At 32.0% G+C, this 25183-nt stretch overlaps 2 protein-coding genes across 2 annotated transcripts; one reads left to right on the forward strand and one right to left on the reverse strand.

The window, feature by feature from the left end:
• Window positions 1-1113: 1113 nt before the first annotated feature.
• LOC125863214 (oligopeptide transporter 2-like) lies at window positions 1114-7268 on the forward strand. Its single transcript, XM_049543383.1, has 7 exons — window positions 1114-1242; window positions 1977-2376; window positions 3193-3290; window positions 3376-3942; window positions 4708-4966; window positions 5605-5787; window positions 6589-7268. Exons 1-7 carry the CDS (start codon window positions 1163-1165, stop codon window positions 7195-7197), a joined length of 2196 nt encoding a protein of 731 aa, XP_049399340.1. The 5' UTR covers window positions 1114-1162; the 3' UTR covers window positions 7198-7268.
• Window positions 7269-8136: 868 nt separating this feature from the next.
• LOC125862557 (MADS-box transcription factor 23-like) lies at window positions 8137-22179 on the reverse strand. Its single transcript, XM_049542665.1, has 8 exons — window positions 21980-22179; window positions 14034-14115; window positions 10042-10103; window positions 9137-9236; window positions 9023-9064; window positions 8855-8938; window positions 8574-8725; window positions 8137-8486 (listed from the first exon to the last, which is right to left on the reverse strand). Exons 1-8 carry the CDS (start codon window positions 22159-22161, stop codon window positions 8471-8473), a joined length of 720 nt encoding a protein of 239 aa, XP_049398622.1. The 5' UTR covers window positions 22162-22179; the 3' UTR covers window positions 8137-8470.
• Between the last annotated feature and the right edge of the window lie 3004 nt (window positions 22180-25183).

The raw sequence follows: 25183 nt of genomic DNA on the forward strand, positions 1-25183 counted from the left end.
TTTAAAAGTTGTAATTTTTAAATATAAAAAGATATACAAACTAAAAGGAAAAGTATACATAAACTTAAGTACCTTATATTTTATGTTACGCATTAAAGGTGTATCTAGCGTGGAGGGGTGTTGTATTCGTGTGCACCAACCGACCATACATAGTAAGGTCTATATTTTTTCAAAACCACTTAAATATACACATGTGCACTTAAATTCAATAAATTCGATGATGCAATAGATAATAGGTGCATCTTTACAAGTAAAATTGGAGCTTCAAATCTCACATATGTCTTGTTGTTTTCTCCCCTAGAATCAAGTTCGAATTTCAAATTTTATGTCTTTCTTATTATTAGAATCTTAATAGCTCATAATTTTATTCAGATAAGTCGAATATACATATTGAAACCAATAGTAGAAGAGGATATAGCATATAATAAACGGGTGAACTAATTTCCATAATTTCGATACAAAATATAGATATGTTACTTAAATTGTAAGATACAATTTTTTTTTTAAAAGAACATATTTCTTAAAGTATAACAAATTAATAGTATGGCCTTAAAAGTTTAACGTGGATATAAATAATGAATTTGTCCTTTCAAAATCCTGAATTTTTGTCCTTGTATATCTAGTCATTATACATAAATGGCGCCCGTTTTCATTTGTCTATATTACTTTAATTTCACCAAAATATTTTGATCTCAAATTCACAACTAATTTTTCCTGTTTTTTCTATGTAGCCGCATTATTTTTCGCATAAATAATTATTTTTAGCCCTATATATATTTTACAATCATAACTATATTCTAGTGAAAACTCATCGATATTTTCCCCTTGGCCTCCCTGGCCCCTGTCAAAGGGAAAACATAAAAAGGAAAAAAAAATAAAGAGCATTGCATTGGATTCAAAATCTTTGTAAAAATTTGTGTAACGAAAAAATCACTCAACTTTGATCAGGGGTTATACGCGAGGGTGTCACAAGGACAAAAATAGTTTTCCCAAATTTCGTGTGTTTGATAGAAAAGAAATTTCTAGAAAATTTGTCAACATAGAAAGAGAACAATTTGAATAACTCAAAATACCAAAAGGAAAAAAAAAATTAAGAAGAGTTTAAAAATTCTCTTTTTTTCTTTTTGACTCTAATTAACATCATTTGATTGTAACTGAAGCCATGGGAGTCGAGAAAGACGTAGAAAATGAATTTGAAGAAGAAATTCATGAAGATGAAAATTCTCCGATAGAACAAGTCAGGTGCGTTTTGAATTGTGTAATCATCTCATTTGAAACATTAAATTATTTGATAGCAAAGTTTTAATTACTTTGTTATGTCCCATTTTGTATGGTGTTGTTTTATATTTTAACCTATTTCAAAAAAGAATGACCTTATCTATTTTGAAATGATTAACTTCAAGTTTTGTATTTCTGTTTGGTATGGAGGAAAATATTTTTAAATTTTTTCGTGTTCGATTGGTCAAAAAGTTTGAATTGCTTTTTGAAAATCAAGTTCTTTAAAAATAAGGAAAAAAAACTTCCTAATAGAAGCAGGGAAAACAATTTCACAAGTGACATTTCAGAATATATATTGTTTCTATCGTCCTCGCCCTCCAAGACACCTCATCTTCACCCTCAACCCTGACCTCCCATATTGTTTCTCTAGATTATACACAAATATTTTTAGGATAACAGTTTTTGCTAACATACCAAACATTAAAAAAAATAAGTCAGAAACCGACTCACTTTTTTGAAAAACATTTTCCATCATACCGAACACACCATTAATGACATTTTATAGCCACACAAAAATCACAAGTTCCAATTATAGCCTTACAAATACGGTGGAATGTTTAAAACATGATTTTATCGCTACATAAATATCACAACTTCCTAGATAAAACATGTTCATATAAAATGGATAGAAAAACAAATTCTTTATAGCTACTTATATTAATTTTATTTACTTAATTATATTATGTCTCGACAACCAGGTTGACAGTGTCAAATCAGGACGACACGACTCTACCAGTATGGACATTCCGTATGTGGTTCCTCGGACTCCTGTCGTGTGCAATTCTTGCATTTCTCAATACATTCTTCAGTTATCGGACACAACCATTGAGCATAAGTATGATAACTGTTCAGATCGCGGCGTTGCCACTGGGAAAAATCATGGCTAAAGTGTTGCCTACGAGGAAATTTAAGATAGGATCATGGGAGTTTTCGTTGAATCCAGGACCATTTAACATGAAAGAACATGTTTTGATTTCGATATTTGCAAATTGTGGTGCTGGGACAGCTTATGCTGTTTCAATTGTGACTATTATTAAGGCATTTTATTTGAGGAATATATCATTTGTGGCTGGTTGGGTTCTTGTTGTTACCACTCAGGTAATTTTCATCCTTAATTCCATCAAAATAACATATGGTATGTTCTTAATGTGGTTAAAAGAAATGAACCTTAAAAGGTAGTTCAATAGGTAAGAATTGTCCAAAACGTATTAAAGGACCGATGTGAGACTTCTCACGTTCAAAGCTGGACATTTAGTGTGTGTGGATAAGAGGGCTAATGTCATAAATGAGAATTAGGAAGGATTTTGCTCTGATACCATGTTAAAGAAATAGATCTTAAGCTTGACTCATTCGCAAAAGGTAGTTTAAGAGGGGAGAATTGTCCAAACCATGTTAAAGAGACTACTGATCCCTTAAAGGGATGATTTGAGACTCTTCACACGTGTGTCTATACATGCATTACACTTTTCTTTTTCGACTTGCATTACACAACAAATTAGTAAAGAGAATTTCGCATGATTTATATGTTGCATGGGAGATTGAACACACGAACAAAATCTAGTATTTAAGTTGGAAAGTTTCACACTTCACGAAGTTTTGACTCTACTAGTCAACTAGAGTTGGGACGAAAGCGTATAGGAGATTTCTTGAAACCCATGTAGGTTTTTGGCCCAACTCCAATAACTATTAAGGTAATAGGAATGTCCATGTGGCGAGGGGTGGAATGTCTAATTTTCTAGCTTCACCTTCCCTCTTTTTGAAGGATAAAATCGCGCTTATCCTTGTGTTGTAATCAGAGACTAAGGCCAAGTCCTCTTGTAACTTTTTAAAAAATGTCCACGTGGCAAAAATATTCATTTTTTTAAAAAATATTACACTTCATACCTATTAACCTAACATGGTGTATTTGATCAGGTTTTGGGGTATGGATGGGCAGGGATAATGAGGAAGTATGTTGTAGACCCTGCAGAAATGTGGTGGCCTGGTAATATGGTTCTAGTCTCTCTTTTCAGGTAACTATTTGATGTGCGGTACTACTTAAATACCTGATTAATTTAAATTCATATCACGTTAATTTACATATGAAATTTTGTACAGGGCACTACATGAAAAAGACGCAAATGGTAAAAGCTCAAGAGGAAAATTCTTCTTAGTAGTTCTAGCTTGTAGCTTCATTTGGTACATTGTTCCTGGATTTCTCTTCCCAACATTATCAAACATTTCATTACTATGCCTTTTCTACCCAAAATCAGTCATAGCACATCAAATTGGGTCAGGAATGAAAGGGCTTGGGATATTATCATTTACATTTGACTGGTCAGTTGTAGCATCATATCTTGGAAGCCCATTAGTTTGTCCATTATTTGCAATCATCAATGTTATAGTGGGATATGTCACTGTGGTTTATGTACTGATACCAATTTCATATTGGGGATTTGATATTTACAATGCAAAGACATTTCCAATATTGTCTTCACATTTGTTTAATGCTCAAGGACAAAAGTATGATATTAACAGAATTGTTAATGACAAATTTGAGTTGGATGAAGTGGCTTATGGGAAACAAGGAAGGATTAATATAAGCACTTTTTTTGCACTTACTTATGGATTGAATTTTGCTGCTGTTATTGCTACTCTCACTCAAGTTGCTCTCTTCAATGGAAAGTAAGTCTTCTTTCTTTTTTTTTATAATAATAGTCTGTTCTGTTGAACTGTTGAATAGTCTTCTTTTTTATAATAATAGTTTGTTCTATCGAGCTGTTGAAAAGTCTTCTTTTTTATAATAATAGTTTGTTTTGTTGAGCTGTTGAAAAGTCAAAGTGTTTATTTTGATGAGATTTGAAGTGTTTTAACCAAGTTTTTACGGAGGGAAAATGAGTATTTTTTTGAGTAGTCGTTTTTATTTTTTCTAGAAATACTTTTAGCTTCAAATTTCGTTGCTAAATTGTTCTTAGTTAAGCAGGTTTTTTTTTTTTTTTGATAAAAAGGATTAGTGATACATTTTATTGTTTAGCTACCAATTATCCGTTGCTAATTTTTATTTTTTAATAAACACAAATTGTTGCTCTAATTGACAAAAATATTTTCAAATGGGTTAGTTAAACACAATTGTTACTTTGCAAATGTACATTTTAAAAAAAACATTTCATTTTTATTTGTCACTTTTAACATAGCAGGAAAAACTATTTTTTTTTTCATATTTTACCCTTAACATTAATTACTTTTTCTTCAAATCATTTTTCAAGACCTATTACGTACTAAACATTGATTAAATATGAATATCATGGTAAAATATTCATATCATTCATTATTTCTTTAAGAACATACTAAATTTTTTAATTTTCCACCCAGTGTCTGATATCTGTATTGAAACCTAATTTCATTCGAATTTGCGCCGGAAAGTCTCATAGTACTTGTTAATTTGTACAGGGAAATAATTTCTAGATTTAGAGCTTCACATAAATCAGGAAAATCTGATGATATCCACACAAAACTCATGAAAAAATATCCAGACATTCCTGGCTGGTGGTTTCATGGAATGCTTGTAATTTCATTGGTTTTATCACTTATACTTTGCATTGTGTGGGTTGATCAAGTTCAACTTCCATGGTGGGGTCTTATTTTTGCTGCTGCCATTGCCTTGATTTTCACTCTCCCTATAAGCATCATCACAGCCACAACAAACATGGTAAGTAATTAATGCGCTCTCTCTGTTCCGTTTCAATTTGTTTGTCTGATTTTGACTTAATACACAAAGTTTAATTATGTATATATTTATAGTAGATGTTGAACTCTTGGTCCTTGGACTTCTTCATATTTTGAACTTCTTTAGTGAAAATCCTGACTCCATCACTGATTTTGAGTACTTGACACGTAATTTAAGAAGTAAAGAAAAATTTTGAATCTTGGTTTTAAACATGTCAAGTGGAGACAAAAAAAAGACAGATAAATTGAAACAGAGAGGGTAATAATTAATTAGATTGTCATTTTCTATTATTGTCTCAATATTTTGTGAGACTATAAGTGTAAAATTGCTTTGAGTTTAACGTTTACATACTCAAAGTATAAAAGAATATTATATTATAAGGTCATCTAAAATATACGAAGTAATAATAATAATAATGTGAATGTTCTCACATTGTAAGTGTACATAAGTTAAATCCAATTGTTCGTTGGCTCGATTAAGTTTTCTTGACTAAACAAACATGATAATTATTAGATTGTATATTACGATAACAACATGTTCAGTATAATTTTAATTTAATTATTAATTTTTTGGTGCATTGAATATTTTTTTACTAAACAAATTTTTGCTTGAGATGACAGACACCAGGATTAAATGTGATCACAGAATATATTATTGGTCTAATAATTCCAGGGAAACCAATAGCCAATGTTTGTTTTAAAACATTTGGGTATATAAGTATGGCACAAGCTGTTTCATTTTTATCGGATTTTAAGCTAGGACATTATATGAAGATTCCTCCAAGATCTATGTTCATTGTTCAGGTATTATATTAATTAATTAATTAATTAATTAAATTACTTATTTTTTTCCTCGTTTACTATTTTTATATGTCCTGACTCGTTGCACTGAGCGATAGTTGAAGTCTAAGTCCGTGACATAATAGACACTTTAATTTGACTTCCATTGGCACACATGCAGTTGAACACCTCAACTTTCAGTGGGACCATGCCTCTAGATACCTCAACTCATACCCACTGACTTACATAAATCTTATTAGTTTAGGAGCTAATTACTTAGATACACTCTAGTTTGCAATATTACGTATCTTACCAGATTTTGGTGCCTCTAGATACGTCCAGATACATTTATCTCAGATATATAGGGTCAAATTTAGGTGTAATTTGTTCTAGATACATTGTATCCAAGTGGATTCTCATGTATATGAGATACATAGCAAATCTCACTCTCCTCCCTCGCCTCTCTCCCATCTCGCTCGCCACTCTCCCCAGATACATGTGAGTCACTCCAGATACATACATATACATGTATCTAGTGTGCATTTAGTGTGATTCGCATGTATCTAGTATACATACGAATCTCACTCGCCCTCCCTCCCCAATCTCGCTCACCTCTCTCCCTATTTTTTTTGTATCTGGTAGCAAAAATACATGTATTATTACATAGGAAACTCTTAATTAGTGTTAAGATACGTAATCTATTAAAAGTATAGGTAATAATAATATATATGATAGTGCAGTATGTCTAATTCGTAGTTACTTATTTTATTGTAGTACTGTACATGATATTCAATAAGCTGAATTTTTTTGTTGTTGTTGAAATAGTTGCTTGGAACATTGATTGCTGGTACAATAAACATGACTGTAGCATGGTGGCTACTTACAAACATTGATAATATATGCCAAGATGCATTACTCCCAGTAAATAGTCCATGGACATGTCCAGGAAATCGCGTATTTTTCGATGCATCGGTTATATGGGGTTTAGTAGGACCTAAAAGAATGTTTGGTGAACTTGGAAACTATGGTAAACAAAATTGGTTCTTTCTTGGTGGTTTATTTGCACCAATTGTAGTATGGTTGTTACACAAAGCATTCCCAAAACAAAGTTGGATTAAATTGATTAACATTCCAGTACTTTTAGGTGCAACTGCAAATATGCCTCCAGCAACACCTTTGAACTTCAATAGTTGGATTTTCTTTGGTATTATATTCAATTACTTCATTTTCAAATACCAAAAGAAGTGGTGGCAAAAGTATAATTATGTGCTCTCAGCTGCATTGGATGCTGGATTGGCATTTATGGGAGTTTTTATATATTTCTTCCTTGATAATATTAAACTTGATTGGTGGGGTACTGGTGGAGAATATTGTGGTTTGGCTAGTTGTCCTACTGCTAAAGGCATCGCGGTTGAAGGATGTCCTTTGCATTGACGTGCTCGTTTTGGACTTGGTCATGCTTGATGAGTTGATCAAGGTCATGTGTGCACCAGGTTGATATGGTTGTTGATCAGGCCAACGATATATATAGTTGTTGATGAAGGATGTCTTTTGAGCTGGTCAGACTCATGTGTGACGGTGTATATATATATAGTTGTGGAAGAATGTCCTTTTGTGTTGATTTCACTATAACAGTAGTTGTGTTCTTCTCAAACTTGCACGTCCCTCTTTGAGTTGATCAAGTTCATGCGCAACAATATCATTGAAGATTTCACTATTGTTATTATTTGTCGCGCTCTTAAAAGTGTATATGTTTGTACAAAATTATCTTCTTATAGGAAGTTAACCCCTAACTTATGTCATTGTAGATTCTTAAGTAACCTTAACTTGTATAAATATTTCTCAGTTCTCACAATAAGGATAAGGTAATCCCCCACATAATGTAATTTTTTTTTTGTAATGTTCTATGAAGTTTAGTTTGATGTATTGACTTGATCATTCAATGACTATATAAGTAATGTATCCATGTTTTAGAAGTATATAATATTTTGCTTCTTTTCTTCTTGCTTTGTATATTTTTCCTTTCTTGTAGAATTCCATGTCCTAATTAGTTTTCTGACATCTTTTGGTTATTGTGAATCAGTTTCATTAATCGTCGAAGTTAAATTGAATCTTAGATCACAAGCATTGCTAACTTAAAGGCATATGCATCACAAGCATGAACTATCAAAACAGTTAAGGAACATTAGATTGGGTGGTTGTTCGGTAGATATTCGATGCAGGCAAACATCCTTGCAATGATCAGGTCAGTTGACCATTTTTCCCTGACATCAACGGATTCTAGACGAGTCTTTAACTGTGTTATCAAAAGCAAAAAGCACAAAAGAACTCTTAAGGTCCGATGGGACTTTAAGCGCAAATAAAGTGTGGGGCTTCAATGAAAAAAGGCTCAAAGGGAGAAACTAATACAAATATATATGTTAAGTCCAAGACTAATAACTATAGGCATGAATTACAAATATATGAACAACTTAGTGTCACCCCTTTAGAAGAGGTTCATTGACAAAGAAAAGTATATCTTAGAACATTGATGACGACACTAATAACACGCATTACGCGAGGCGAAGCGGTCAACACGTTTTGTGCCTCATTTCAGGACTTAAGCGTGCATTTGACAATACTGGTCTTTAATAATTTAAACATATGTTTGTGAGTTGGAACACTTGGTCGAGAAGAGAGGTTAATGGCATAGTGTGCATATTCTCCACTAATGCAGTGACAGCCTGCAGTTTTTCAGTAAGACAAGAGTCAAGAATCCCAATAATGAGAGTTTATTTGTTGCTTTGAAATTATATTAACGCGAAAATTACCTCAACTTTGTAGTTCCTGGCATTTCATAGTGCTGTAGCTGTGGTTGGCTTAGCTGGAGATGAAGAGGTGTGAGAGGGCCCTCGTTGACGCTTAAACTGTTTGAACTCATGGCATTTCTGCTCACTGCATTTGCTTCTCTAGTTCCATAAACCTGATTTTCGACAGAAGATGTAGAAATTCTTTTGGAGCAGAGTGACTAGAGTTTTTGTCTTGATCTTTTAGAAGGAAATTATTATCTACTAGCATAAGCGAAATCTTTTCTAGAGATATATATTGATACCTTCTTATACAATTCCATATTTTCTTGACGAACAAGGTCTAGTTTCTTATAAAGTTCCTTGTTTTCTTGATGGCTGAAGTTTCTCTGCAAAGAAACAGATGAAGTTAGCTTGTTAAATTATTATTTTTTATAATAAATGACAAGAAGTGGTTGTAGTTACGGGTTGACCTTTCGGTTTAGTTCTTGTACCTCTTCAACCAGAATTTGGTCCTACAGAAATCAGAGATGTCAGTGTTATTTATACAAATAATATGCTGCAGATTTGGAGGTGAAAGCTCAAACCTTTTTCAGACGGACACCACGCAGACTCATTTCAAGTTGCTTTTCCAAGTTTTGTAATTCTTTGACATTCAATCCAGATAGCTCTTCACCCATCATTTTTCTGCCGGAGAAACAATCTTTTAAGCCAATTTACGCCTTTAACATAAATCCATGGTTAAAATGACTATGACTGCAAGCATGTGTTTAACGGCTTAGGAAAAAAAGAAGAGGCTATAGCTACCCAATTCATGGTGTTTTGGTATGATGAGCTCGATAATTTGAGCTCCCACAGAAACCCACAATACAATATGATATTATTGTTATGCAACATGTGGTAGAATGTTAGTGTTAGTCAAGAGGAGAGCTAGTGCTTCTGTAATAGGTTCAGCGAATCCAATAGCTTTGGTACAACCTTGTATTTGTATTAAAAAGTTTATTTAATATGTGCAAATTATTAATTTAGAACCCAATGAATTTATACGACTAGAATCCCGGATCCATAAGCTTCAGCTCCACCTTTGGTGTTAGTCATATTGCATCATAGGTATGTGTATATTCTTCTGAATATAACAACTCTGTTTTAGAATATCTCTCGTATACTTTCATGTTATGAGAGTCTCCAAGATTATAGCAGAGACCTAAGCCACTTTCTCGTCGAGCTGTCTAACTTTGACAATATCCACCTCTACCAAAGGTTTTTTCTTTTACTAATTTTTACTTATCTCATCAGTGTTCATGGGGTAATCTCTGGTGGTATCACATCTCTTTCCTGCCACTATTCTGGGGATGTATGCTGCCAGAAAGTTTTCAGCTATCTCTCTTTCCAATATTCTGTCTGTTGCCTTTGGGTTTAGTCCTATTGGTAGTTTAATAAGTCATTCACTCAGAACTTGAATAATTATGCTAATTGGGGTGAAAGAGCTTACCGATGATTCCGTTGCAAGTTCTCTAGTTGTTTCCTCAGCAGCGCAGCTTCCCTTTGCCAAAACTGCAACAAGAAGATGTATTAGTAAATTTCAGTAGCTTGGATTATCAATAAAAGAGAAATCAATAGAATGAGCCTTTCAGAAATGGTTTGATAATATCGCTTCACATATCAAAAACCATAACAAGCCTTTCAAAAATGGTTTGAAGACAATAATGAGCTGCTGTTGCTTTCTAAAATTAGCATCAAATTAACCAAAACAAAACCATACCATATCCAAAGCAAACAAAAGAAAAATATCTCTTTGTTTTCAAAAAACCATAATAACCTTTCAATATGTGTTGAAGAAAATAATGAGCTACTGTTGCTTTCATGAATTTGCATCACGTTAACCAAAAAACAAACGTACCTTATGAGAAGCAAATAAACTATAATATCTTTCGTTTTTGTAAAATTATTTGTCCTTTTACAATCATGTTTGAATTTTGTATGACAATTTACACTATTGGTTCCTCATCTAATACTTTCATTCACCTCGTGTAATACAACTTAAGATTGCAACCACATCTGGTGGTGCGAAATAGAACCCCTGGTGGCTTGGAATGGGATGACTATAACTTTCACTGCTCTGAGACAGCACGACAAAGTAAAGGACTCTTATATAAACCTTTTGGTTTGGTAAATGAGTGTTCACTATTTAGTTTATAAAATGACCTTAACTCAAGGGCATTCACAGGTGTTGATAGAGGTTCAGGGGTATTCCGTATATTAGTTTAAGATTTTGAGTTTAATACGTAGTTCTTTAATGTTGTATTGAAGCCAACATTGACAAACCCATTCTCGTTCTAGTGAGTTAATTTTCTCCATATATGATTTCCAAGTAATATGTGCATAGTTCTTACTGTCAACATTTACTATGCATGAAGATATTCAGTTTGAGATAAAGGGAGTCTTTCAGCTTATGTTTTTGCCCGTGCTAGCTCCTACATAACCAGTATCCCTGTCTCTAAATGCTGGCACTTCCATTCATTAGTTTATTGGTATTTGAGTACCAGACATAGGATTGGCATGCATCCAGGTGTGTATCGTGAGAGCTCGGATTTCCTTCAACTAATCATTTTTGCATTTCCGGAAGTTATTGCATCTTCAGTCAGTTGAAAGGAATTGACATTTGAGTCAAATGATGGTATGACTTATAATGGGAATACGGTCTGGAGGATTGTATCTCTTGAGTTCAGATGTAGCTCTAGATTACGACAAGTTAAATGTGCCATCTTCACAAAAAACTAGCTGTGCAATTTGTCTAGCTATATTTCTTGAAGGTAATGTTAGCAGGGGCTTAATTTTCCTGCATATCAAGAATAATGTGTAGCACGTTGTTTTTATATTGCAGAAGACCTAACTGCATTCTTGTACCCATGGTGTTGGCTTAAGCTGAATCACTTAGATTCATGTAAACCTTTCTGCTTTTCTTGAACAGGAAATTAGGACTTGGAACCCCAATTAGAACTCATTCCCTAGTTCCAACGAGATGCTCATACTCGAATTTGTGTACTGTAATAACTTATAAGTATGTTCCTTAGATATCCGATGAGCAGTAGCTGCCATGATGGTGGGATTAACATCTGAGCACAAATCTAAGCTATGTGATAAATCATGTCAGCACTGAGCAGTCATATTTGGGTTAAAAGACACCTGATTATGAGGGTTCAAGAGCTGCTTCTGTGATCAATCTATACCAGAAAATGCAGACCAACCATTTCCAGATTCCATGCTCTAACTGAACTACTAAGGCACTCGGCCAGATAAAAGAATCCTCTGAACACAGGAATAGATGTGTTATGCTGAGATCTATGTATAGTTATTCAATAGACTGGTACCTCACTTTAGTTTGGAAGTAGTATCCGGGCCATGCAACTTCTGAAAGTGGGAAGGTCCAAAGTTTCTATTCTTTTCCCTCTAATCACATAATCTTCACCTATGTTTTGACCTGCACCATTGAATACTGATCGGTAAAGCAGAACGAACTATTTTTTTATGGAAATTTTTATTCCTTTGCTTCTTCTCATAATCTAAAGAACAGACCGTCTGACCCTGAAACAATTGCAAAGAAGGATTAGATGATTAATCTCGAAATAGCAGAAAGATGACATGACTAGGCTAAGATTGGTTGTAGACTTGTAGAGCTGGATACTGTTGTTTGAATCAAAGACCTTCAACCAGTGATATCCCAGAATGTCATTATGTTATTGCAAGAAGAGTGGCCAAGTTTGTGACAGCTCCATGTTTATTGTCATCTTGGTATAAAGTTTAGTTCCACCGTTAAGGAAATGGAGTGGCCCTAATGGTCATAATCCAGGATAACTGTTGCAAAATATTGTCAATACTTCTTAATTCCTAATGGAGATTAAGGTTCTTGATTGACACATCTTAAGTGTGTATCTCTTTTGTGGGAAGCCATCAAGTTTCCCAGAGTCCCTGTCCCAATTGCTAAATGCAGTTGCTAAACCTGCAGTTGTTCATCAAACTTCCTGCCCTGTGCTATCATGAATGTTCTAATCCCTCTCTGAGATGCCCTACATATTGTATACTTAAATGACAATGCCAATAGTTATTCACGCTAAAGATGAAATTATCTTATTATCAAACATTTGAGTGCCTTTTAAGGGGAATATCTTGACTACTCTTTTTACTTACCTGTTCATAGATGTTACAAGTCTTTTTCGGATGTGGTTTTTGAATGTTGTTTCAGGTCCCATAGCGAAATAAAGTGGACTTGATAAAGTAAACCTGTAAAATTTTCAGATGAAACGATTTTCCAGACTTTGTTTATGATGTTTCTTCTTGTTATTAAAAAATCTTCCTTCTTGGCCCACCATCTTTGTAGCTGTCAACTGTGAATACATTTTTACTTTTCTGCATCTTAACTAACAAGTTATTTTTTGTCCTAGTTACTCTCGTCCTTGTACCATCCTTTACCTTCTCTTGTTGTACTTCCATTAGAGGAAGATATGCATGTTCCCAATTCGAAATCTCTGTCCTATGGCCACAAAGCTAAACCTTTGTTAGTTGTATTGGTCTTCATCAAAGGTTCCATCTTTAGATGATTTCTCCTTTTCTCCATAATTGAAGGTTCAAATGGGGATGGTAGAACAGATATCTGCTAATGAGAATTTCCATTTTCTCCGCCCACTTTGTTAGTGGAATCAACTGTTGACACATCCTTTCATGCATGTGCATGTTCTTGTCATCATATATTAGAACCATAATCCAACAACCCTGGGATCCAAGTTCATGGAATGGATCTAGTTCACAGGTACAACTAAGAGAGGTAGAATTGGAATACCATGCAACTTCTGGCATCCGATTTCTGTGGAATTGGGATCCAAGTTCATGGAATCAATTCATTTTGGTTAATTTTGCAAGTATAGATTGTCCTCAAGAATTATCGTATAATACTACTAGTCTGCTGGCAGCTTTACTACTGTCTATAGATTCTAGGACTTTCTGTCCTCCTGACCTACCCGTTTACTTGTGCTTGTTACGAACAGTTCTGAGCATCTTAAACTTAGATGCTATAAATGTCAAAATAAATCCGGATGTAGGTATATAGAACAAGGTTAACACTCAAACAAGGAAAGGCTTATATAGTAAAGACACCAATAAGATGTATGCATGCTAATAGTGCACAAAACAAACAAGAAGAAGACTACAAATGCATGAAAGAATGTGCTGTGAAGTCCTCATTCTTTTACACTGTCAAAAAGTAGCTTGATACCAGTATAACGTGTTGTTAAGTCCTATCCTCCTTCTCTGCAAGTCGGACGACTAGTGTTCTGTTCTCTTGGGAAGTCAAATAGCCTATAGAAGATATGAAGTTCCTTTTGGTATTTCATAAATAATGTACAGTTCACGGGAGAAAGCAAGTATCCAAGAAACTATTATGCATTATATCCTTTGATAGGTGACTGCAAATTAGCTAGCAAAACTTACCTTGACCTCAGAACTTGGATCTCCCAATTTATTAGTGTTGTCTTCCTTTGCTTTGTTGTATCTTTCAATCACTGATTTCATACTGTCAAAATAGTAAAACTGTTTAGATTTTTCAAATGTACATACTGAAAGGTAGTCATTTGCATTGATCATCACAGTATCATAAAGTTGTTATAACCTAGCAGTTCGATTTCTTTATCATCATAGAAGTCAAATGCAAAATATAGCAACTTTTTTTTTTTTTTTTTGATGACAAGGGAAACCCGCAAAATGTAGCAACTTTTAGTAGAATAGTTCATGAGCCTCCTTACAAATTTCCTCATTATATGGTGGAGAATTCCAATTCTAATTCATAATATTGAGAGCAGAGGCGTATCTAAGGGGGGGTCACTGGGTTCACGTGAACCCATGGTCCCCTCCCGAGATCATATATAGTAGTGTTATATTTTTGGCCTTTATTAAAAAAAATTGAAATATAGATGTGTGAACCCACACTTGAAGTATCACATAATGCGATTATGACTGGGTGCACCTCTCTCCGCGAGGTTAGAAATTTGAATTTTATATTTATCTTGTTTTATTTTCTTTCTAAAATTAGGTTACACTTCTCTGGTAACTGCTATATATATATATATATATATATATATAAGAATTAATTTTAGACCTATAATTTAAAAACTTTAACGATTTTCAGTAGTAAAATCCTAAATGTCAAACCGATCAAATTTATATCATAGATCAACATTTTTATAACAGTGCACCCATCATCTCAAAATCCTGGATACGCCTCTGGTTGAGAGATCTCAAGGTTATGGTTCAATATTTGGTTGTATAAGTACTTCTATAGCAATACTTTTTTGCAGAGAACCTATGATCATTGCCAGCCTTAAACCTTTCTCGAGGGCTAAATGGAGACAAACTCTGCACAGTTGTCGAAGGAGAAACACAAACCGCTGAGCAAGTATGTAATTCAGTGTCATCATCGGACATGAACAAAGCATAAATGTGGTGTAAAAACACAGAACAATATACAACTCTTGGATACAGAATGTAAAATCTATAAATAAGCATGTATAGTATTGCACTGCATTGTATACGCATGAATAGAAACACACAAGTAATTCAGCCTATTGCACTGCATTGTATCAGAACCATCATGGATCAAGATTTTCATATCTTTTCTAGTTGCTTTTCAGAAAAGAGTTCGGGTTTCTTGGATCACCTCCAAGGAGTGACAACTTTGTATCACCGCCACCATACGAAGGAGTTGAGTGTGCAACAAGCGACCTTCATGCGGACACCGTCTTCTCTATTATGTCTCTTGCTGGTGCCTCAAGGTGTGAGTTATTAAATGGCATAATCCATAAATATGTTCTTCAACTTAACTTCAGTTGTCATGTGTGCCCTCTTTCCTTGTGTGTGCACAAGTAAACACTTAAACTTATATAAAATTAAACAAGTAGACACATGTTTTATCCTACCTAACATAATACACGTAGGACACGAATTGCCACATAGGACACATGTATTTATTTGTTCAACTTTTTATGCAAGTTAAAATGCCTACTTGTGCACACCCAATTTGGAGGGCATAGATGTCCGTTGAGCTAAGTTAAAGGACACGCTTCTGTATTATTTCTTATTAAATCTTGGCCAGGTTTGCTGTTTTGGTGTTACCTTGCACATTCTGGCCCATTAGTGGTGGTGTTTTGATCAACATGCCAAGTTGTTGAAGGAGTAACTTGAACCAGCTTCGATTAATCTCTTTGGTCATGTTTGGTTTTGAATTCAGTTGTTGTTGGATTTGTTTGGGAGCTGCCTAAAAGAGTGAATTTGAGCTTGAATCTCTGTTGAGCATCCAACATTTAGGGGTCGTTTGTTTGAGAACAAGTTATTCTGGGATAAGTTATCCGACTATGTATATGAGATAACTTATCTCATCACTATGATATAAATGGTGGGATAAATAATCCAATGACTACTTAATACGCCTCCAAGTCTCCAACCAAACACATGCAGGATAAAGTAATATTGTATTTTGTCCCAGGATTATTATTCCTTATATTTCACACTAAACGTCTCCTAAAAGTTTTCTTTATAATATTTCTTTCACGTTGTGCTTGCCAACTCCCAACTACTATGTTTGTTCCTAAATAAGTGGTGTTTTAGTCTTTTCATTTTATTCCTAGATAAGTGGTATGTCACATTATCAAAAAGGATCAATGATGTTCTTCCAATTATTCCATTATTTAAATAAAGAGAGTTTTACATATCCAAGAAACTACTAAAGAACTACATCTTCGAAAATATTGTACTAGGATGGGAAAATATTTAGAGCATTATTTATATGTTTTGTGCTATATATATAGATTTTACTAGAAAAATTGAAATTTCTTTATTGCAAAATTCCGAGAAAAATCTGAGATTAAAATTTTTGACTTGCTAGCGTTATTTTTTATGTGCGTCTGCAATAGTATATCCTGTTAATTGTAATAAAATAACTTGAATACTTTGTTTAAGGAGTTGAAAGTGATTTAGTAATTTATTTTATCTGAATGTGAATGATTTTTGTTTATATTACGTTCGAGTATAAACAAGTGTGTATTTATTGTTGAAAGTTTATAAGCAGATGTTAATTTAAAATGGATAAATATTTGTCCTTTTATTTCAAATATATTTAAAGTGAGTACTTACTAGTCTATATTAAATGTCTAATGCATTAAATATTTTTTAGTCTACTTCCACCTTGAGTTCGAGAATTTTTTTTACACTATACACTATAAAATCCCCACTCGTATACACTATAACATTAATTAAACAAAATATTATATAGTAAAACCTCTCTAAGATCGGAATCACGAAATATTGTTATTTTGTAGAGGTATTATTTAATAGATAAATTATTTTTTATAAATTTAAAGAGTGTTTTTGAGATTTAATGAAGGTTAATTTTGATTACATCAAAATCATTGTATCTTACTAATTTATATATCATATTTATTGAATTAATATAGAAAATAAACTCATCATACATAAAGTACAATGTATGATATATGATTCATTGTAAGATTTTGTTTATCAAATGATTCATTGATTATCCATTGTAATTAGTAAATCATTGTAATGTACCTTCTTTCTTAATAATTAAATATTATTTATTGTACCTTTACTAAAAACATTCAATGTATGATAGTGAGAGAATAAACTATATAAGCATTATAGGAAACTTTTTCAAACCGTACAAGTAATGACTTCTCATCTAAAAAAAGTGTCACAAAATCAACAATAATAAATCAAATACGTACGTAAAACATTATGTAAATACAAAAATAAAAATCTTTTCACATGCACTCAAAAATATTTGCAGTTATAGCTTGATGAAAATTTTTACTTAAAAGTTAGTTCAGGTAGATTTCAAGCACACTCAAACGGTCATTTGAGTATCTTTCGACTAACTTAGGAGAAGGAAAGAATATCAAGTGGTTCAAGCCGATAAAATTGTCAGACATGAAAAAGATTGTTTATGAGTGATTTCTCCAATATTAAGATCGTGTGAATATAATCAGGGAGTTAATTTTGGAGAAGACGAGATACAATGAAACTTTTATATCCTTAACAAGATTTTAAGCACAAATTTTCTCAAAATTGTCTTAAGAAATCAAGCTAAGACATGGGATCTAGTCATTCCGGAGAGTGCTTCAATCATATACAAGACATGGAGATAAAATTGGAGTCTGTGAGGGAAAAATATACCAGTTTCCAATGTGAAATGTGTTTTTAATATGAATGAAACTGATTTGTTTTACAGGTTACAAACAGATCATTCTTTTATTACGAAATAATTTGAAAAAATAAAGTAGGACAAAAAAAGGCTCACGGTTGATATTTGTTGCAATGAGAATAAATCTGGAAAAAAAATCTATATAGATTATTGAAAAATATGCAAAATCATGTTGCTTTAAGAATGTCAATATGAACGGCATGAATTGTCATTATGGTGCAAATAAAAAGGCATAGATGACAAATGTTTTTTTGATAAATATATTCATTGATTTGATCATAAAATGTATGGTAGATAAATTTTACTTGTGATAGATAATAGTCCCTCACATCCAAGAAATATAAAAGGGCTACAAAATATTGAATTATTTTTCTTGCCACCTAACATGAAATTTAAAATTCAACCTTATGATACTGGGATAACGAGAGCTTTCAAGATGCATTATCACAGTATATTTTACTTTAGTATATTAGAAGACTATGAGCTAGAACAACCTGATTCAAGAAAGATTAATGTTTTGGATGCTATCAATCTTGCGATTGCGGCTTGGACGAAAAATAGTCAGCAAGAGACAACAACAAAATATATATTTGACACTATAAAATTCATTCGAGGCATGAACCTCGAAAAAATTAAATGACATTCATTGAGGTCATGATTAATGATCTTTGTTACCACAATAAAATGGAAATCAATCGCCTGTTGGATTATCCGGATGAAAATGTTACATATTCAGAGGTCCATAACTTAGAAAATATTGTGGATATTATCGAAAAAAACATTGTTGATGATGAAGTTGAAGATGATACAATACCTTTGAAATCAATTACGTGTAAGGAAACACTTATTGTATATGGAATATTTCACAATTTTCAGTACAAATCGAAAAGACAACACTGGAGTTGTCTCTAGCTTTTCTTATTACATCCAAAAAAAATTGGTGTTGTTTTCTTGAACAACACTAAAAATTTATAAAGAGCTTTATATGCGGTAAGTGTTTCCTTACACGTAAATGGTTCCAAAGGTATTGTATTGTATTGTCTTCAGCTTTCATCATCAACATTGTTTCTCCGTTGGTATCCGCAATTTCTTCTTAGCTTTAGACCTATGAGCATGTATCATTTTCATTCGGATAATCTAACAGGCTATTAACATCCTTTTATTGTGGTAATCAAGATTATTTAATCATGACCGCAAATTCATAAATAATGTCATTTTCACAAGATGGTTCATTTAAATTTCGTGAGACTTCTTTCTCACAACAAACTATGCAGGGTCAAAAATAATTTGCTATTGTCTTTTGTTGAACATCTATCGTCCAAGCCGCGATCGTAAGATCGATAGCATTTCAAAATATCAATCGTTCTTGGATCAATTTGTTCCAACTCATGGTCTTCTCATATCATATAGTAAAATCTATTAAAATGATGCATTTTGACAGCTCTTATTATTCCAACATCACAAGGTTGAATTTTTGATGTTATGTTGAGTGGCAAGAAAAGCAATTAACATTTGGTAGTCCGTCGATATTTTTTTAATGTGCTGAACAATTATCTACCACAAGTAAAAGTCGTCTACCGTGCATTTTGTGATCAAATCAACAAATATATTTATCAAAAAATACACTTATCATCTATGCTCTTTTATTTGCACCATAGTGATAATTCAAGTAGTTCATGTTACTTTGCATATTTTTCAATATCCATAAAGAATTTTTTACAGATTTATCCTTGTTGCAACAAATAAAAATTGTGTGCCTTACATTGTCCTGCTTTATTCCTTTCATAGAAAGAGAATGATCAACTAGTAACCAGTAAAACAAATTTGTTTCATCCATATTAAAAACATTTTTCATAGGGAGCTGGTCTATTTTTTTTTAATGGACCACAATTTCATCTCCATATCGTGTATATGAATTGAACCGCTCTCTTTGAAATGACGAAATGAATGGATATCATGTCTTACCTTTAATTTTTCAAGACAATCTTGAGAAAAGTTGTGCTCAAGACTTGTTAAGAATATAAAAAAATTCATTGTATCTCTTACTTTCTCCTAAATTCTCTCCAATTATTTTCGCACGATCTTAGTATTGGAGAAATTACTTGTAAACAATCTTCTCCATATCTAAAAAGTTTGTTGGCTTGTGTCACTTGATATTCCTTTCTTTTTCTAAGTTAGCCGAAAGATATTCCGTTAGTCGTTTGAGTGTGTTTAAATTATACCTTGACTAACTTAATTTCAAATGAAAATTTTCATCAAACCACAACTACAATTTTTATACTCACATAATGATTTACATATTTAATATGTCATTATTGATTTTGTGACACCTTTTAGAAGAAAAGTCATTGTTGGGTATGATTTGAAGAAATTTTCTATGTTATTTATATAGTTTATCCTCTCACCATCATACATTAAATGTTTTTAGTAAAAATATAATGAATAGTATTTGATTATATTATGAAACAATGATCATTACAATGATTTATTAATTACAATGAATAAACAATTAACATCATCATTTAATAAAATTACAATGATGCATACATTATACTTTATGTATAATGAATTTATATTTTATATTAATTCAATAAATAATAATACATAAATTAGTAAGATATAATGATTTTGATGTAATAAAAATTAAACTTCATTAAATCTTGTAAACATACTTTAAATTAATAAATATTAATTTGCACTTCTTTTTCTTATCTTCTACATTTTTTAAATTATTTTTCTTCTTTATTTGTTTCACATAAAATGGGACGGAGGGAGTATCTAATTACCTATTCAATTGTCATGCTTAATATCCATAACTTTCATGTTTTTCATATTCATAACCTTCAAATATGTAATTTAAAACTTTAAGATGTCTTTTGGTATTTCTCTATTTTTATCTATATAAAATCCATCTTTTTTGTTTCATGAAGCTCACATCCAAGATTACCCTTTTCATTTTATATGTAAAGTAGTGAAGCCATTAGCATCTAAAATATATGATATATCTACCTTAGTCTGATTATTTATCACTTTACGAAAATGAAATGATTTTTTCATTCGCTTCATGCTTTAGTTTGACTCGATAGAGAAGACTTTTGACTTTTGATTGGATATCAGAGAAGGTGTTGGCAAAAACTTAGAAAATTATGTATCAATTTTGTATTTCTTTTTCCATTTATATATTGTTATGATTAAAGTCTTAAGAAGGATGAGTATGTTATTTTCTTCTTCTATGTTTATTTTTTATGGTTTTTCTCAATTAGTCTTCTTTAATTTAATTTTCTATAAAAAAATTTATTGTTGTAACATTTATTTGAGATTATTGCATTTTAGTACTCATTACATGCATTTTTTCATTGAATTTTAATAGTCCTAACGAATTTATAAAATATTGCATATATAGGACACACGATGTCCGAAACTAGTAAAGCTAATAAGTCTTAATCCAAAATATACTTTTAGCATATCAAAGCTACACATAGCTAGTAATTAAATAGAAAACTTTGTAGTAAAATAAAACATATTCTTTGAAATGGACCTATTTGGATCATAAAATCTCGAGTTAATATATCTTCATCCTAGTAATTGTTGAACTTCTATAACAAACAGAAAAACACATTACATTAAACTGAATATTAGTGCCAAATAAATTACTTCAAAATACAAGAAGATGCAAATTTATAAGGTCAAAATGATTAAGCACCCAGATCCTATCCATATACACACATAAAACACCGAATTAATTAAAAGGCTTGATACATAACCCGTCATTTAAACTTGTCATGAAATTCAATTTTAATACTCAAACTAAGTCATGTTTCAATTAAACACGCCAACTCTTAATAAAGTGTTTCAATTAGACATTTCCAGTTCATATTTTGAATATTTTTGGGTTTGTGCTCACTCATTCGTCTACGAGGTAGTTAAGTTAACTACATAAAATATCTCATCTCCTTTAATTATACGCTTGTGCCTCAATACGCCGTAAAACACCAGGCATTTTCTACTTGAAGTAAATGCGTATAGTTAAAAGAGATAATACATTTTATGAAATTAACTTTACTAACTAATAGACGAATGAAAACACCAAAAGTAGCAACATAACTTAGTTCGAGCATCTGACCTTAATTGAAGACAAAAAAGTGTGAGAAATAGGGGAAAGAACCTGGTGTTTGCATAATCATAGAGCTTGCTAGTACTGGAGAAGATGATGACTCCAACCTCCGCGTCACACAAAATCGCTAGCTCCTTCGCCTTCTTCAACAATCCATTCCTCCTCTTCGAAAACGTCACTTGCCGGCTCGTTGAATTATCGATCCTCCTTATCAATATCTTTCCTCTCCCCATCGAGCCCGATCTCTATCTCTCTCTACATATATATATACACACAATCAGAAATACATATATACTCATACACATACGTTCATAGGCACGAATCTACTAGTAGATTAGATTTGTGAATCGAGATTTAATTTATCCATTAAAATTCACTCGAACTGCACAAGGTGATGAATTCATAAAATTAAAATCCTACATCCGCCCATCTGTATGTGCAACTACAGGAAAATGCCAGAAACCGATATTTTATACTTAATTTGATCCTAAAATCACAAAAAAAAAAAAAAAAAGTAGTGAATACAATTGTATTCTGATTCAAAATTTTGAAATACAGCTACAACGTATGGATTTAAGAGAGAAATCAATTAGCGTTTTGGAAATGAGGAAAACGAGGGAATTTACAGTTGATTTGCAAATCTACTACTAATATAGATGTGAGTTCATGCTTGAAATCTGTTAAAACTCACTGAAATTGCTGAAACTATTGAGCTCAAAATTCAAACAAGGTGATGAGTTTAATTATTAGTTAGCCGATAAGCTTAAAATTCTAGATCCGCCTCGCCAGAAACAAATACTTTTTGAAAACGGAGGAATTTACAGTTGACATTCAGAAGAATATGAACGGAAAAAGAGAGAGAAAACTTACTTGTAGCGATGAAGAAGACAAAAATGAGGGCTGCGAAGTCGTCGTTTCGGGTCAATTTGAGGAAAAAGTGTATGTAAAAGGCGAAAAAGGAAGAAGAGAAAACCGCTGATGGTTTTTTATTGTGCAATGAAATGCCACGTGTACCAATGAAATGCTTGATTTGATAAATTTGTTAAAAAGTGCCGACGTCAATAGATCGCTGACGCGTGGGGTGGTACTACGGAAAATTATTCCAAATTAAATGCTTTCCTTTTTAATAATTTTCCTTTTATGTGAGATTCTGGATGACGGAATTACCCCTGTTGATTGATTCGTTTGATACACGAGATAAGTAGGAATATTTCTTGGTACATGTACTCATAATTTTGTCACATAAAAGTGGAATGGAGGGAGTATCATTCTTATTTGTCAGTTGTCACATTATATGATTTCATTTTCCTTTTCACGTAAAATTTAGCATGTTTTATAAAATGTTTGGTGGACAATTTTTCTTTTTTACGTCAGAAATTAGGCAAATGACATAGTATAAGAAAGAAATTACTTCATTTCCCTACTCTTTCATTAATTATCAAAAATCCCTTTTTTTAGTGTTTTTCGGATACATANTTCATTTTCTTTTTCAAGTAAAATTTAGCATGTTTTATAAAATGTTTGGTGGACAATTTTTTTTTTTACGTCAAAAATCTTATAGAAAATATTTTATTCACAGACGTTTACGTGGAATTGATCAAAACTTGAGTCGTGTCAGACCTTGTGTATATTTTACCTGATATAAGTGTATTTCCAAGATTTAACAAGTTTTTCTAGTATAAAACTAGGCATCAAAAACTAACAAAGATTTTTACCGATAGAAAATCTAATAGAAAATGGGAAAATAAATTTATGTATATATGTATCTTCACACCTTCATAGAAAAGGATCAAGAGTGAGTTAATTATTATAGGTGAAATATTGGATACAAAAATCCTCACATCTAACACCTCATGAAAACCTTTCAAGGCTATTCAATGTTAATGAATTGTCTGTTATAATTGCAGATAATAAAAACGGTATTTGAAATTACTAAACTTCATAATGGCTAATTAAAGGACAATTATAATGACAGTAGGTCTAATCATTAATGTCAACATAATTGCTAATAATAGAGTACTACTATTATTTATGGAGAAGAAATATTTAGGACGTAAAATAATATTCTCTTTTTAAGTATAAGTAGAAAATAAAATAATTCCTTTTGAGATAGATGCTTTCTTTATTTATTTTTTGGACCTATTTGATCATAAAAATTATTCACTTTTTTGAAAATTAATATTTTTAATCATAAAAAAAATCAAATCCATCTTAATGTTGTATTTTGAATGTAGCAACTCCTTCGACATTTAAACAATTCATATTTATGAAATATAATTTATCTTATGGAGAAGGGGTATAAAAGTAAACATAGAATATCCCTCCACCTACCAGTACAACTGTACAATAATAATAGAGTATATAAATTATAAAGTATGATTCACATGCTGATAGGACAGAAAAATAATGGCTTCTATTTTCGGATTTTAAGGTTACCACAAAAGGAAGTCGTGCACCGTCCCTTTTAAAAGTTCTAATTTTTATGACAAATTGTCTTTTATTTTGTCTTTTTGTCTAGCCAATTTTCATTCTTTTTATCTTTTCTTTTTTTTCTCCAAAATAAGAGTGGAAATAAAGAAAGAAAAATCCACCCATTATCTAAATCTGGCTAGTGCTCTTTGTTGTGTTTGTTTATATGGTCTTATTACTTAGTGATCTGGTATGCGGTTAAACAGGTTGATCCTAGAGATTATTTTATTTCTTAAGTATGTTGTATTAGGGAATAATGTAAGAAAATGCTTGTGTATAGAATTTTTTCTTAAGGTAATTGAGTTTTTTTTTTCTATCAGAAATCTCTATCTAATCTAATTTTTTGAGTTTCATACATGATTAATTAAGTATGTAAACTTTTTATCTGAATTATCACCAAATGTTTATCGAGTTACACCTTAACTATCGGTTGTTCACTTTTTCTACTTGATATTTCAAGTAGAAAAAGTGAACAATTGATAGCTGAAGTGCACTTTGATTAACATTTAATGATAGTTTAGGTAGGAAACTCACACATATGAAATTCAAACAACTAAAATACTTTAAGTGAGTTTTTAAAAGACTTGGTGCCCATTTGGATGGGATTTTAAGTTGGTCAAACTGACTTAAAAGTCAATTTTTGACTTGTGAGAGTGTTTGACAATTATAAGAACAACTCAAAATAAGCCAAAAGTTAAAAGTAGGGTGACCCCGACTTTTTTTTTAATTTAAAAGTCATTCTACTTTGATCAAATATTTTACTTTTTTACACTTAATTCTTTTAAA

Source organism: Solanum stenotomum, chromosome 4 (assembly GCF_019186545.1).
Source record: "Solanum stenotomum isolate F172 chromosome 4, ASM1918654v1, whole genome shotgun sequence".
NCBI lineage: Eukaryota > Viridiplantae > Streptophyta > Magnoliopsida > Solanales > Solanaceae > Solanum > Solanum stenotomum.